Consider the following 17,281-nt stretch of genomic DNA (forward strand, 5'->3'; position numbering starts at 1 on the left):
CTTTTATTAGAGGTATTTTATCTATAATGTCAACATAAATATTTTACCAATATTATGGTAAAGAAAATGATTTTAATAAACCTGTTAATGCCTTTAGTGAATTAATAACATTCATCATGTTAGGTGTGAATTAGTAAGTGAAAGGAGAAAAATACATAAGTATTTAAACCTAAGAAAAGACTGCAGTGTGATACGGGTTGCATATGAAAACACAAACATATTCTTTCCCCCTTTTTTGATGCTAAGGTTTGAGTGATCATGGAGGAAAATCTAGCAAATGAGAAGCACAGAGGATGATATCCAAAAGGAATGGAAATATCAGTGGAAAATCAAGTTTACTAAAGAGAAAGAAATTGAGCAACAAGAAAATACTTGCCCTTCATTTTGCCCTTTTTTGCTGTGAAAATCCATCAGAAAGAGAAAGCAGGGAAACAAAAAAAAAGAGGGTAAAGCAAAAGGGGTCACAAACAATATTTTATTCAATGACTTTCTTGAATAAAAATATTGTGCATAGATCAAAGGTTTATTTATATACAGCTATAATCTGAAAAAAAGACACACATTTTTGAAGGCTGGAAAGTATGTCCTATCAATGACTACTGGAGCACCCTCTCTGTACTGTGGTTATTTCAAGGGTCTGTTTTACAATGTGATTAAGGCAGGTGCAATACTGATGATGTAAACAGAAGCCTATAAACAGAAACACCAATCATCAGAGACCCACTAGTCATCCCCTCATTTATTAAGAACTATCTCATGTAAAGTTGCTGGTTGTTAAAAGACCATCATATCTATCTACCAAGTGAAAGTGGAAATATCAATGTATGAATTACCACAATGTACTATGAGAACCAGGACTGCAGAGAGAAAAAAGGAACTGACAGAGAAATGAAAGAAACTGTAGTTTACATTAGGTCAGATGTAAAAGGCACCAATATATACACTTTTTGTTTACTTTATTGTAACAGAAAAAATTTAGGTTGTCAGTAATAATTGAGTGATATACAAAGGATATGATGGTCATTTCACTTTACTAAATCTAGTCACCCAAAACAAAGATTAATGACTTGAAATATGCACTAGTATTAATAATTACTACACATTCCAAATGATGCTTATAAAAAACTAATCCATTTGAGTTACTGAAGACATTAATTTGGATTATGAGAAGAAAGTTAATTGCCAAACCAAAGCCAAAGACCAATGCAATTTTATTTATTCAAACAAAGTAGAAGATGTGGAGCACAATATTCTTGCCAAATGCCAAAAAAGAGAAAGAAAAAGAAAAAAGAAAGGAAAAGAAAAGATAAAGCTTCACTAGCACAGTGCCATGAGTACAGACTATGTGAAACATTTTGTGCCAGCTAGCAGACCCTTAAAATGACAGCAACAGAGGACACAGCACTGCAATGATTCTATGAGCACAAAGCAAGGCAGGGGAGGGTGGGGGGAACTGCCAGTGAGACTGGAGTACCTGCTCATATTCTATCCAAGTAGAATATTTCTTGTTCCTTGCATGTTTGGAATGGATTAGAATCATTGCTGCAGATTTGGTAATAACACCTACTAAAATGTATAAGCCTTGGGTATTCCAAAATCTAGACGTATTTAAACATCTGATAGTAGGAGATAAGAAATAGACCCTGGAGTCACTTTCACAGTACTTACATCTGGCCTGAGTTATTGTCTCTTCTATTTTGGCTTTTATATAGTAAAAACTGTAGGTTGGTAATACCAAGGCCAAACTGCAATAGAAACAAGAGAAGCATAAACACAAACAAACAAAAATGAAACATAACTTAAAAAAAAGACACGTCGAGTTCATGGAAAATCCAAAGATCTTCCTCATGGGAAGGAAAAGACATAATACTTTGACAGGAAAATGTGTTCAGCAAATAGAGTACTTAATTCGGTCTTGCCATCCAGAGTCATCCAGTTCCTGACATTGTGGGAAATCAGAAGAGACATATGGAAAATAAGCTACTAAATGTGCCTATAGTTTAGCTGAGAAAGAAATGCCATGGGTACTATATTTCCAGAAAAGTGTGTTGAAATACTTTGAGTGTTGAAAGACAGAATAATACCTTAGTTATGTTTAAACAAAGTAAAATTTACCATACCAATTGAATACCCCTCCTTAATGAATTATATATAATGTTAAAATGCTTTGTAGCAAATGTACACTATTTAAAAATTACACTATGTATTTAAAAATGTACACTATGTAAAAATTACAAATGTAGGAAGTATTATTATTATCATTTCTATTACACAATGCATAAAATCATCTTTTGAGGGGTACTATTTTAAAACTATTCTTTAAGGCAATTTCCCCAGTGTCTGTTGGTGGGGAAATTCAGATTCCTTTATAACACTAAGAAAGACTGCCTGCTCATCCCATTGGTTCTTACCCAATAGTATAAAAAAAGTCAAAATATTTAAATATTATGCAGTTTCCAATAACACAAATGCATGTACAATTCTTCCGCTCTCGCATGGCTAATATACATGTGCAGGACATAACTAATTATTCCATACCCACATTTATTGTTGCAAATGATCTTTGCTATGCTTTAAATATAGAAGGAAACTTATGAACTAATGGGTACAAAAAAGGGAGGGTCTCTTTAAGATTCCCAATGCAATTATTTTCAAAAAGTGATACTTGATTAATGTGATCAATCAAGTCATTCAGCATTTGCTTTTAATATTTAATCTAAAATTTAGCAAGGCACAGGAAAAAGTGTGCCTTTCCAGGCTTCTGACTATTTCTAGGCATTTGTAGAAGATCTTTTAAATCACTCAAGACTCATGTTTCCGAAGCTTTTGGAAAGGATGTCCAAACTGTAATCTCATTACATATTTTTTATGGAAAATACAGAACAAGACAAAATATAAAGTTTAAGGTTTTCCTCCTCATGAATACATATGTTAAAAATTCACTGTACGAAGAGAAAAAAAGCAATGGTTTATTTATGCAGTCAAGGTAGCAAAATGGGTGGATGCTTGTTACTTCCAATTCCCAAATCTTTCTCCACCGTTAAGTAATTCATAGACTTCCTTTATGGAAAAAGGTCAGAGAAATAAAGTTTTATGTAGATTTAATGAAAATCTCTCCACTCATTTTATAGGTAACTTCCTTTAAGTGGAGGCAAGGGATTAAAATTAAAATAAGCAATGTAATTAGTCTGAAAGTAAGATGACCTTTCATGATTTACTTGCTATTTATAAAATGTAGAGCAGAATTACTGAGCATTTGAAGATTGTGTAGTACAAATTCCTCTCAAGGGAAATCAGGACATTTTTATTGCCCACTCAGCAGTCATTGCTAAGAGAAACTTCTAATTAAAACCGATAACGTTATCATGAGGCTGCTACAGTGTTACTCTATAAGCTTGGGTTACATCTCATGTACCACAAAACTAGTGTGGAGACTCATAAGGAACACAACAGAAGTTTTAAAATTGTCATATCAGATATACATTTCATTGGCCTGAAAGTCTCAGGTTGTTATTAAGAGCTACACTCCATTCTATAGAATAATACAGTTACACTTAATTTATTCCCATCTCAAGGCAACAGTTATTTCTTCAACTTATAGCAGATAAGATCTTTACCAGATTTTGAGTCAACGATGCCATCGTATGCAATGTTTGCTGTCTCTCTCTCTATAAAACCAACAGACAAAGGCTGCTTTCATTTTCTCTTAGGGATTAAAATCTAATAAAGCCAATGGCCACCAGATCAATGGTAGAGCCCATGCGATGTTTTGGAGACTCACATAAACACGGTAAACTAGTCAAATAGAGTACAACAACAATCTTTCAACTCAATCATTTATCTCTATAAAACTAAACTCTTCATTGAAAAACAGAGTAATCTATTAAAATAATTAATTACAGTCACGCACAACATAATGATATTTCAGTCAATGATGGACTGCATATACAACAGTGGTCTCATAAGATTAGTATCATACAGCCTAGGTGTGTAGTGGGTTATGCCACCTGGGTTTGTGTAAGTACACTCTGTGATGTTTGCACAGCGACGAAATCGACTAATGATGCATTTCTCAGAATGTATCCCGGCTGTTAAGTGATGCATGACTGTACAATATTTCAAAATGTGGTACCTAAGTTACATCTAGGCTTAAATAAGACAGAAATCACTAAGTGACATTTGGTACTTCATTCATTAAATGAAAACATGCCATTTTTTTTCAATTTAGATGTAACATTTTGTTAATTTACCTGTTTATAGAGATTCAGGAAAGTGCTTATAATGCAAATAGGTTTGATCTGGCTCAAAGCCGTAGATTTGAGAAGGGATGTGTGAGTAAAACTTGCAAAAGTGGAGCTGTTGGGGCCTGTTGAGAGGACAGAGATATATATAGGGAGGGTGTAGAGAAATGGCAGGGCAAGTGGGTTGAGCTAGAAATGTGTGATGTGAATATCAGACTTGGAAGTCCAAATTTAACTTGGATTAAAATGGGTGGAGACTAAAGTTTCGTGAATGAGGAATGACATACCCAGAACTGGAGAAAAGAACAATAACCTGGCCACAGGGATAGGCGTTGAATGTAGGAGACATTTGTGCGGTTACTACAAACACAGTTAAGTAAGGTATAATGAGATTTAAGATACCCCTAAAGTGTAATTATGACTGCAGTAGGCCCAACTTTCATTGCTGACTCATTGCCAGTGTCAAAGAGATCCAATTTTTCTAACTTAGAATTTGTTCATCTAAGAAACAAAAATGTAGAACACATTCCCACGCAGGCATCCAATACTGTACATGAAATCATCTCCAAAGAGACAGTGTTCCCAGATTCCCTCTCTCCTGTTATACCTTTTGACAAGTTTATCTAAAAATTGAAAGGTGGCAATAATCATGGAAGAGGAAGGAGAAATAATGACTTCCATGTGTACATAAAGATTATGTATATGCAAAGAGAAGCCTAAGAGAAGAGATAGAAATCAGTAGATAGAAACCAGTGAAATAATTTAAAAAGTCATTCTCATGTTTTTTTTTTTAAACGGATTGCCACCTGAGCTAACAACTGTTGCCAATTTCCTATTTCTGCTTTTTCTCCCCAAAGACCCCAGTACATAGTCATATATTTTTAGTTGTGGGACGCTGCCTCAGTGTGGCCTAATGAGCGGTGCCAGCGAAACCCTGGGCCGCTGAAGCAGAGCACACAAATTTAACCACTAGGCCATGGGACCGGCTCCTCTGGTGTTTCTTAAGAGGTTCAACAGTATGTCAAAACTGAAAAAGTGAAGAAAAACTGGAATGTAATGTACGATGACATTAATATCTGTGTTCTCTTCTATATTCTGTACACCGTCCTAGGAACCCAAAAAGGAAAGAGTTTCCTATGATATCAACATTGTAGCTCTAGAGAAATCCTTCGCCCTCTAGGCTTCCCTGAAATGTTTTATGGATATTCCGGGGTGGGGGAGTGGACAGTTTTGGTTTTATTAGGAAAGGAACAGTTAAGTCCACCACAGCAGATAAATTAGGCTACATATTAGTATGTAGTCAAAGAGTCCTCCATACTTGAATATTTCAATGGATGTTTGGACACCATTATTTAAATATGACAAGATAAGACAAACTGGAGATCATCTTCAATTCTGCAAATATTTACAGAATGTCTATTATTTGCCACTCTCGTGTGAGCTGGGGATTCAAAGGCAAAAGTAAATGAAGCAGGCAACAATCTTAAAATCTAACAATCTTAGAACCTTGTCCTCTTGGAACTTACTAGTGAAGGTAAGATAAATGATAAATAGTAAAACTAAACTTCTCTATATATGCTTTGTATGTGTGTATATGTGCATATATAAAATATATAAAATGTCAAATGATGATGAGGGTTACAGAGAATACAAAGCAGAAGAGTGAGATAGGGACGTTACATTTTAAATAAGATTGTTGGGGAAGGCCTTACAAAGGAGATGAAAGTAAGCAAAGGTGTGAAGAAGATGAGGAGTGAGCATGTAAATATCCAGGGGAAAGTCATTCTAGGCAGAAATAACTTCAAGTGCAAAGGCCCTGAGGCAGAAGGATACCAGTGATTATGAGGAGTAGCAAGGAGGACAGAGTAGCTGAAGCTGGACATGTTCAGTGGAGAATCTGGCAGATAAATTCAGAGAGCTGATGGTGAATCAGGTCAGATGCTGTAGGCTTCTGATGGCTGTGACAAACTGGCTTTTATACTGAATGAGATAGCAGGTTATTGGAGGTTTTGAGTAGAGAAATGAAACATCTAACTCAAGTGTTAATAAGATCACTCTTGTTATTGTGTTGAAAATAGAAAGAGAGGTAAAAGATGGAGATACAGATGCAAGTAGTTATGTACTGTGCTGGGGGGAGTTCTCTTCTGATCATTTCTATTTTTGACAGTGAAATAAGAAACAAAAACATAACCCAAAAGAAAATGGATGGGAAAGTGTTATGGGTTTGAGGAGAGAAGAGAAGCTATCAAAAGTCATCTAGGAGCATCCTAAATTTACTGGACTATTGAGAAAACTAGGCACCACTGAGGCCCATTTGAGGTTAGAGGTCGTGAATTTCATAATATATCAGTCAGGGAGGATTTTACTTCACCCATTTGTAGCTATGTGGGTACAGTGTGGTGCTGGTAATAATTTGCATTTAATCAGGATTGGGATTTGCCAAACTACTGTCTACCAAACCTGAGTATGATGAAGGGAGTTGATGCTATGTGCAAGAGAGTGAATATAATAAGACTCAAGGAGTTTATGCTGAACAAAGAGGGGTATAAGGATGAAGAGGGCAAGGGCAGTGAAAAAGCAGAAGGGATTGATGGATTTCAGGTCTTACTTGAGTTAAAGAATTGTTGGAGTTGGAATCCTAGAGAGAGAGGATAGAAATTTAAAATGTAGTAATATGAGAGGTGGATGAAAAAAATCTCAAATTAAGAATATGGAGGACTTGCAATCTTAAAAATGTGGGAGTTGCAAAATAGGACTTTGGAGTAGGTAGTTAAGGTAGGGGGATGACAAGATCATTAGAGGAGAGGAGATAAAGAAACTAAGAGTCCAGGTACCAGAAAATCATCTATGTCAATGCTACTTAAGTGTGGTCCATGGACCTGGCCCATTTACAAACTGCCTATTACCAGCTCACGACCAGTTAAATAAAAAAATCGAGAGGAAGCATTTGGAAAATTTTATAGCAATCTGATAAACTAATTTTATGTCTGTGGAATCTAATAATAAAAATTGTGAGCTTAAGTTTTTTTTATCTCTCTTAAAATTTATTTTAGTAAATAATTTTTGTTTTACTTTACATAAGTATGGGTATGTCATAAATAGTTTGAGAAACAGTGATCTATATGTGAATATAAGAGAGATTGACAGTGTGCCAGGAATTAAAATCTTATAGGAATGAACAGGTGATGACTGTTAAAAAGGAGGAATAGAGGGTGGTATGGTCTGGTGCCATGACATTCAAAGATGGGGGTTTTAGGGAGGAGGAAGAGAGAGAGTAACAAGAAGAACATACCCATATCAGCCTCAGCATTGTGAGCATGTAGGAAGAAGGACCACAGGGAAGGCCATGACTTCAGAGAAGAGTTAGAACAAGAAAGTGAAGGAAATGCTCAGCAAGTGCTGAAGAATGGAAAATTTCTAAGAGATTCTAGGATATTAGTCTGTCCGATTTTCCAAGGCCCAGTCAATTGGATGGATCAGTATATTATAGAATTGTTACTCATGGGGATAAATGATATCAACTGAACATTTTATATCAGATTATACTATGATGTACTAAGTTTTATTTTTAAGTTAATTTGCAACCTAAATGTAAGTAATATAAACTAAACGACAAGTTAAATGAGGAAGTCAGTGGAGAGGATGACTACACATTATTAAGGGAATTTTGTCAACACTCATTATTGCTAATATAAATAGACAAAATATCAAATAGACATATCACATGTATTGTCATTTCTAAATTTTTTATTTCTAGCTTTTTTCCATCATTTCCATTTTGAAAATCAAAATCTATAATTTTAATACATTATGTGGGAAACGGTAACTTTTCTATTTTAATTACATTGAACATAGCTTATGAAAATGCAAAGACAATATTCATCCACTGAAAAATGTCTACTAAAAGTAGGTGAAAGACATTGAACTGAATGCTCTTTTATACAATACACATTTAAATATAGTTAATTACCTGTAATCTGTGCCATTGACAGGAGTCCATGTGTATGTCCTATTTCCTTTGTCAATATATCTCTAGAAAAAAAGTTTGACATGGTTATATTACCTTATATTCTATGTAAATTAATATGAAGAGCAGAACACTAGGATCTATTAATAAATTCTGTGGTCATTCAATACGCTTCTTCACAAATGTCTGATCTATTATTCATTTATTCATTCTTTTATGAGTGTGTGTGTGAGGCAAAATTTTAGGACAAAACTAAACATCCAAATGATAAATTTTAAGGACTTATAAGTGCAAAGTCTTAGTAATTTATGCCAAATTATTGGCTTCAAAATTTTGAAAACATTTCCCAAAAAATAAATTTTAATAATGAAATAGGACTAAGAAATATTAGATAAGGCTCATATATTTCCATAATGAAGTACGTTTAAGAGATATTGGTAATAGCAGGAAATTAATGCACTCAGTGTGCCTAGATCCAAATATATGATTAGCATATTAATGTTCTTATTAAGTCATTATTATAGTAGCTATCTATCATAAAACACTAATTACTCAGTACCATAGAAGATTAGAAAAACAACTAAATCCACCAGGGAAAGAAGTACATAGCTAGATAACTTCACAGATATAGAATCTTTCATATGTAGCTACTGAACAATAGTAAAGAAATTATTATTCTTTCTTCCATTAGGTATAGTGATGGCACATGTGCATATTTTAATTCTTTTGTTATCTCCAGCTTTATCAACCTCATCAAAACAATACCATCCACTAAAGTGTTGCTTGGTGTTTAGACAACATCCTAAGCACTTTACAATCACTGCCCCATTTAATCAACTTCCTGGAGTAGATACTATTATTTTCCACAACTTATTGATGAAGAAATAAGTCTTAAAAATACTTAAATTGTCTGGATGGAGGGAAAAGTGTGATGCTAAATTCATTTTATAACAACTGCACATGTTGGCTCTATACATCAAACATCCCTATGGCTTTATCTATGTGTGTGGAGGATGGGGTTTGAGGGGACATCATCTGGTGAGGTTTTTGGACTAGTAAAATTCTTAAAAGAATTAGAAAAAATAAGGTGTATGTATTTGTTACTGCTCATAAAAGAACATAGCAAACTAGTGTTGTTCAGCAAGTTAAAAAAATAGTAGCAGATTAGGGAAATATATAATATAATGGTTTCTTTCAATATTATCAATAGGAAAAGTCTATAGGTGGATAGTCCCAGTAAATTGAAGGAGGGAAAATATCAAAGTGACTTAACAGAAACACAATTAATTTGTAAGTTGATGAAAGAATGCGTAGGTCAAAGAGTTCTTGGCAGAACAGCATGGAGAAATTGGCAGAACTGTTGAATGGTTTATGTCTTTCCTCAAGAAGTGAGAGGGTAAACAACGTGGCTAAAGTCTAAGTAAAGGGAATTAAGTTTCAACAATGACTGAAGTTGATATATACTTCCCCATGTGTTCCAGTAATGTGGACTTCTAATGATATTAAATGAGAAAAGCCACATGCTAATGAAGGATCATATTTAGATTCTAGGTCCATCTTAGGGGAGGATCTACTGAGGAATTCAGGAGAAATGTATACATTTAAAAACGGTGACATTGTGAGGGAAAAGATATAAGTTACATATAGAAACTTAAATTTTGAGGCTCAAAATCTTCTAGGTTCGATATATTTTTCAAATACTCAAATATATGAACGTCTATGTATTTACTCCATATGTGACTAATAATAGACAGACACATTCCTCATATACAAAGAGTTCTTCTATGTCAATATAATACAATATAAGTTGATTACAGACTTGTGCCAGTGTTGTATGGGGTTAGTTGTGTTGTCTCGATTTAATTTCAGACTTAAATGCAAGGCAATTATAATGTAAAGTGCATAAATAGTAGAAGAATATAAATCAAGGCAGACACAAGTAAACAAAAACTAGAAAAACAAAATAAATACATGAACTCAATAATTAGAATATCTGCATGCACAAACTATATAAATCCTATAGCTACTAAACATTAACTGCAATTTTGCATGATTGAAATGGCCTAAAAGAACATGGCATAAAACTATATTGTGTGCTCTATTTCTTATAATGATAAAGTATATAGATATATAATTTTCTAGAACATATTGTTAATGTTATAAAAATACATCAAAAACCCTAAAGCAACATTATTTTATAAAAAGAAGAAAAAAGAGTTAAAAATATCTAATTGAAAATATCCCTCCAGCTAAGAATACTTTAAAAAAAAGAAAATTTGTTTACTAGTGACATTCCTGTTTTATAAGTAAATATTGCTTTAATAAAAGGACAAACTATCAATATTAATTATTACTAATATATATATGTTTTTATTTAAGAAGAAGCTTGAATTAATTCTTACCTCATCTTGAGATTTAACCAGAGTTCTGAATGTTTTTTCACCACTTTCTCCATCTATCATTTTATTTCGAATCTAAGGGAAAATGAAACAAGTACTTTATTGCAGGAAATCAACTGACCTACCAAGGGGTGATTATTAAAATATTAGTTTTTCAAGATTTATACTTTATTTTAGATTGAATAAAAATAGTAAGTTGGCTTTACCAGGAGTTGTAGTTGTTCTCTGGGAAAATTTTTTAAAAGTTACCACATGATAGTCATTTCATATTACTTTAAAATAATAAAAACATCCTTAATGAAATATTTTCAGTCATTACTTTTTTGAAATGTAATCAAAACAGTAGTTAATTACTTTATGGGATTTATTGAGGAGAAAATGAGACTTAAGAGAAGTTAAATAATTTTATTATAATCACTCAGCGACGTTAGAGTCCAAAGACCAAACTCTTCACCATTCCATGATCCTACCTCCACCATGTCAAAACACTTCACAAAAAATATTCATTAATCACCTAAAACATCCCAGCACTGTGTCTCAGTCTAGGGTAATTATAATAAATAATTAAATTCTATAAGGAGGGAATAAATGTGTAAAATGTGCAAAGCAAGTACCAGTTAAAACACACTGTGACAAGTTGTAAAAGAAATATGGTGGCTGTTTCATAGATAAGAAAAGGAGTTAATACATCTGAAAGAATCTTAAAAATCTCTGTTCTGGAGTGCAGGAGCCTGGTTCAAATCCTGGTTCTGCTACTTACCAATGGAGTAACTGAAGACAAGATATTTAACCTCTCTGTACCTCAAATATATCATCAGTACAACAGATGTTATAATAATAATAATAATAACAATACCTATTTGAAAGGCTCTTGAGAATCCATGACTGACACACATCATGTACTTAATAAATGTTATTATTATTACTAAAATGGTTATCCTTATTATTATGGAAGACCCTCTCAGAGGAAGTGACATGCAATTTTGTTTTTGAAATAAAATAGAAATTTTCTGAATAAAAGGTACTAAGACAAACATAGCAGCTTCTCTCATCACATTGCTCACTGGGTGGATGGTTAGATTCCCTCCAACTTTTCTTTTAACTATACAGCAATGTCTTCCATCTCTATGTTTTTTATTGAAATTTACATGTTTATTTGTATTGAAATATTTAAAATATTTCGATCTGTGGAATGAGAAAGAAAAAAAACTAAGGTTCTACCCAACTTAAAATATTTATTCCTGTTCATATGAGCTTTTGGATGAGACAGCCCAGGATCTAGAAATTTTTAAAGACAAAAACGCTCATCTTTGTGTATACAGTACATAAGAGAGAACCTAACACAATGAAGCTGCTCAACAGATATTTGTGGAAGGGATGAATTCTAGCAACTGACTGAGAGTATTGTTCAGGCCTACTGATTACACTTACCTCCACTTTAATATCATTCTCTAATTCTGCGTCAAGAAAATCCAAAGTTACTGGCTCCTGAGATTTGGGGTTCTACACAGAAAATAATAATAATTAAGCATATATGACATTGTAAAATGATGCTGTGTATAGAATAATTCAATGGATATTTAAATATAAAATTAATTCTGTAAAAGTTACTTACCTAAGGTATATTAAATAGCCAACAAAATAATTGTATAAAGGTATGTTCTTTCATATATATATTTAAAAATAATACATAGGCTAAATATTTGAGCTTTAAAGTGCAGCAGACAAAATTTAATTAATTGCCATCTGAAGACAGTGTCACTTTAAGTGCTGTGTTAGATACTACATTTACAATCACAGGTTCTGTGGGAATATGAATTTTGAAGATCCACTCACAACTTTTTTCTCTAATTAGGATGGGAAAGGAGCAAAATATAGCCATGTGGATAACATATTTTGCAATAAAACACAGGCAATATATAAATAATATACATTCTTTATTTGTATTCTGTAAAGTAATAAGAAATTATATGATGGAAAATGTTTTAAAAACTATGTTTGAATTTGTAGGCAAAATAAACTCTTCTAACTCATTCCTCCTTCTTAAAATGCATAAAGAAAAGATGCAAGTTTTCTTTGTATATTTGAATCTCAGAAATTTTACATTATATTTTATTAAGTCAAATTAAATCAACTTTATAAAAAAATTTGTGGTCAACTCATAAGGACTCTAATAAAGATTAGCTAATGTAATTAAAGTCTAAGTAGAATAACCCCTGGGTTCACTAAATACTGTTTCCTGCTTTAACATCCATTGGTTTTTCTTTCTGGTGCTCGATAATAAATAAAATTCATTGTGGAACACGGCAGGTTATTTATTAATATAAATATATCAGGTGAAACTGTTAGCCTAACAAATTTACTTCAAATGATATTTTTAAAATTTCTCAATCATAAGATGAAGACTTATTGAACTATTTGATAAAAAAATATACTGATTCTCTTATAACACTTGCTAAGTAATGTGATACGCCATAGTAGAATTTCAAAGTTCTGTTGAACAATAAAATCATAATAGGTGTCTATAATTTTACAATTGCAAAATTTTAGAAACTAGATTTTTAACGTTTACTAAAATAAATACCATGAAAATATGATAATTAGTTCGAAAATATAAATACAAATTATATTGTATTGGTGCAAGGTCACTGGAATTTTAATAATTTCAGCCTCAAAGGCTATTCCAAAATATGCTCAGATTATCACTATTTTAGGAGGACTCACTACCCAAGACAGTAGCAATAATGAAAGACATATTAAAAGTAAACACTTTATTTATCTCAAATGCTGAATGATATGGCATATTGGCATGCATTTATTTTATAGTTATGGAAAAAATGCCTTCCTTCAAAGAGTAACTCCATTTAAACACTGAAAATTTATGATTCCCATGGGTTTTGATGAATGGGAATTCCTAAAGGTAAATTTACAAAAATAATCTCAACTGTCCGGCACTTTTACTGAAAAAATATTCATTGCTTGTGAACTCAATATCTAGAATCAGGAGGTTCTAGAATATTAAAAATAAGTATTAGATTGTTTAATAGGTGAAAATACTGACCATTGTTTGGACAGCATCTTATTGTCTCAGAAGCAAACATTCATTTGAAATGTAGCATTTCTTATGAAATCATAAGAAGAAAATAAAAATCATCATTGAAAATAATTCTAATACCTTGTTTGAAAAACAAAACCAAGAAAGTCTCTAACAAAAGAGTATTCTAAAGTTGAAAATATTATTCAGAATTGCTTAAAGTCCCATGAAATAAATCATCTTCATACAAACACCATCATATCAACATTAACATTAACAAACTCACTGCAAAACAAAGTCAAAATAATCAAAGTGATAAAATATAAACATAAATAAGAATATTATCTTACATGCAATGGATAATGCATAGCATGACCAGACCCAAACAGCATGCATGGAGGAGGCATTATCAGGAAGAATTGGCAATATGAAGATCATGTCCCAATCCAACATATAAAGACACAGAAAATAAAATGAAGTCATAAAAGAAAAATGTCAATGCATAACTTGTACTTTTTAAATGGCACTCTGGCTGACCATTTTTTAAAAGACCCATCACAGGTACAGTGATTGAAAAATTCAAAAGTAGAATGTTCTATGAAAGAACCAAGAGAGACTTAAGAACTGGAATCCAGTCCCTGTACTCCCCAAGCTTTTGTTTGATATTTTAAGTATCTAACATTTCTCATTTGTAAAATTTGAATATCAACTGACACAATGACCACACCATTTGTGGAACTAAAGTAAAAGGCAAGGTTGTTAACAAATTTTAAATTGAAATAATCAGTAGTTAGTATTATTAAAAATACTGCATAGTTCAAAAAATATTCCAAAAGTTCAGAAGTCTTGCATGGTTGCTAGTTTGCCATTTGGGGTTTCCTTAAAGGAAAACAAAAATAAAACAAACTATTTATCAGGTTGTTTATTTTTTAATTATGTCATAATATTTACATGCAATATTTGAAATTATGGCAAAAAATCACTAAAATGTACATGATTGCAAAAAGCATAATTGAAGATAATGCATCAAAAGAAACATGCAAGGAGAATAACATACAATGTAATATATCAAGAAAAGACATAAATATAATTTTAACCTCTATAAGAATCATAAAAGATAGGAAGACTGATGCAACAACATGAAATTCAAATTGTCAAAGATTTCTAGAGCTAGAAGGGAACTGAATTTGCTACTAACCCAGTGGTTCTGCACTTTAGAACAGCCTAGAGGCTTTCAAAACTAATTAGAAGGCTTACTCCCATCCCCAGCCAAATTAAATCAAATTTTCAAGAAATGGAGGCCAGAATCAATACATGTATTTAATTTCCTAGGTGAGTATACTGTGTGGAGTAGAAAACAATTATTAGTGCATCTCTCTTGTTTTTCTGATGAAGAAACTGAAGTACTATGGGGTTAGTGGACTACTCAAGGATGCAGGGTTAGCTATAAGAAGAACCAAACTAGAACTCAGCTCTACTAAAATACTTCTTTTTAAGAAATGATAGGCTCATACATAAAACCTTAAATAACAGTGAACTTTCTTTGGGATTATGAAATTCTTTTACTAAACTGTTCTAAACTGTAGGAAGTATCCTTTTATATTGATTATTTTTAGTGTGCTTATAGAAATATGCATACATATAATAACGTTTAAACTTTACTGTCAACAGAGAAAATATTTCGCAGTGAGTTTGCCAGGCAAAACAAATTCACAATCTGAGGTTTTAATTAGCTGAAGGGAAATTTCTCTAACTTCTAATCCAAAAATACAATTTCAGAAATTCAAAGAAATTTTGGCTTAAATTTTGTAGCTCATACTATCACATCAGAACTGTATTTTTATTTCCACTTAGAAGTTAATTTTACAAGCAAACTGTTAGGATTACATAGATTTGACATTAATTTTATAATATTTAATAAATTTATTTTTTAGAAGCCATCTCATTATGATTACTCTGATTATTAACATTATTATTACATAATTTGCCAGCCGTCTTTAGTTAGCCATTGCATACCCTCTGCCATCATTAATAACATTTTTGCTCCAGTTTATTGAGAAATGATGCTCATCTCCATCTCATGCTCTGGAAGCTTGATGTCACGAAAGGTGGCATTAATCATATGCTTTTAAGAAGAGAAGCTTAATTTCAACTTTGATTAAGCAAATTTGAAGGCACTGCTAACATCATTCACAGTTACCTGAAAATCGGGTCTCCTTTTTCTTAAATTAATTGTTGGTATACCTATACCAATAGGCTGAAGCAACACAAAGATGGTAATTCATCATACTACATGTCAACATAGGTAAGGGTTCTATCCTATAATCAATTTTGGTCAGATATTTTCCTTGATCAGAAAGAGGTATCATAGAGTTCATAATGAGTCAATAAAAAAATGGAAGTTTAAAAATACTTTTAGTAAATACAAATGTTATGCTAGTAAAAATGCTCAAAAAGTTTTTTAGTAAAATGACTGCTTAGGGGCTGGCCCCGTTGCATAGTGGCTAAGATTGGGGTGCTCCACTTTGGTGGCCCAGGTTCACAGGTTCAGATCCCAGGTGCAGACCTACACCACCCATCATCCATGCTGTGGCGCCAACCCTCATATAAAATGGAGGAAGACTGGCACAGATTAGCTCAGGGTTAATCTTCCTCAGCAAAAGAAGAAGAAGAAGAAAAGAAGGACGAGGAGGAGGAGAAGAAGGAGGAGGAGTAGGAGAAGAAGAAGAAGAAGATTGCTAATCTTTTCCTTTTGATCCTAGAAAAAAAGTGAGGAAGTGGGAAATGAGAAAGATGGTTTGTCTTATATAACTTTTATGCTGTTGTAAAACAAAAAAATAAGATTTTTTAGAATTTACATGATTCAAATGTGGTAGAAATAGTATAGGATATTGAAAGGTCTTAAACTTAAAGTTTGTGCCTGTTTCCTGAAGTGATACCAAATGTTATATCTGTGGAGTTAATGGAGAATTCAATCACAACACTGTAGATTTATTTTAAATATTGACTTCTAAAATGTAGATTATGCATAATTTCCTTTACAACAAAAATTTCTTAAGATTGATCAAAATGAGATATCTAATAAGTATACCTAGTCTGGTCATATCAATAAAACAAAGTGGAATAAATTTAAAAGGTATTTTGGAATAAAGCAGGACCTATAATTCAGCATTTGTCAAAACGTCATGATAGAGGCAGTATATTTTGAGAAGATAAGTAATGATTCCTTAGAAAATTAGATGGGTAAAAGGTCCATAGCTATTTTATTTACTGACATTCTGGACTTTTTAAAGGACACTTGTTCTGCCTTCTACAAACTAGAAAATTGTACTGAAACAATTTGAATTAAGATTACAGTTTCAGGAAGGAAACACAAGGCATTCAGCAAAGAATACTTGCTGAATATTTAATATTATGTATCAGACTTTGACCTTGTTAAATAATAATGGGTACTATGGAACATAGCATTATTTTCCCTTACTTCTACTTGCATATTTATGATGAAAGAATTAAAATTAATTTTGTTAGTTTACTAGCTATCACCATTTTGGTCCTTTGCATTTGTCAATTTCTAAAACAGCTGTCTTACACTATACCATCCATCCTTTTATGAAGTTCTTGTATCTCTCTTGTATCTCTT

At 32.4% G+C, this 17,281-nt stretch overlaps 1 protein-coding gene across 23 annotated transcripts in view; it reads right to left on the bottom strand.

Annotated features, from left to right (window-relative positions):
* CACNA2D1 (calcium voltage-gated channel auxiliary subunit alpha2delta 1) overlaps window positions 1-17,281 on the bottom strand; it is a 516,207-nt gene that overhangs the window by 46,127 nt on the left and 452,799 nt on the right. For 7 of the 23 annotated variants that reach the window (XM_014855379.3, XM_044768086.2, XM_070507362.1 and 4 more), the window contains 6 exons: window positions 15,842-15,898; window positions 12,039-12,110; window positions 10,611-10,682; window positions 8,212-8,273; window positions 1,669-1,745; window positions 377-397 (listed from right to left, as the gene is read on the bottom strand). In XM_014855379.3, coding sequence (XP_014710865.1) covers window positions 377-397; window positions 1,669-1,745; window positions 8,212-8,273; window positions 10,611-10,682; window positions 12,039-12,110; window positions 15,842-15,898 — 361 coding nt within the window. Of the gene's footprint in view, window positions 1-376; window positions 398-1,668; window positions 1,746-8,211; window positions 8,274-10,610; window positions 10,683-12,038; window positions 12,111-15,841; window positions 16,400-17,281 lie in introns of those variants that run through there. The other 16 variants (XM_014855383.3, XM_044768088.2, XM_070507370.1 and 13 more) reach the window with 9 other exon arrangements.

This window comes from Equus asinus, chromosome 1, assembly GCF_041296235.1.
Source record: "Equus asinus isolate D_3611 breed Donkey chromosome 1, EquAss-T2T_v2, whole genome shotgun sequence".
NCBI classification, from domain to species: Eukaryota; Metazoa; Chordata; class Mammalia; order Perissodactyla; family Equidae; genus Equus; species Equus asinus.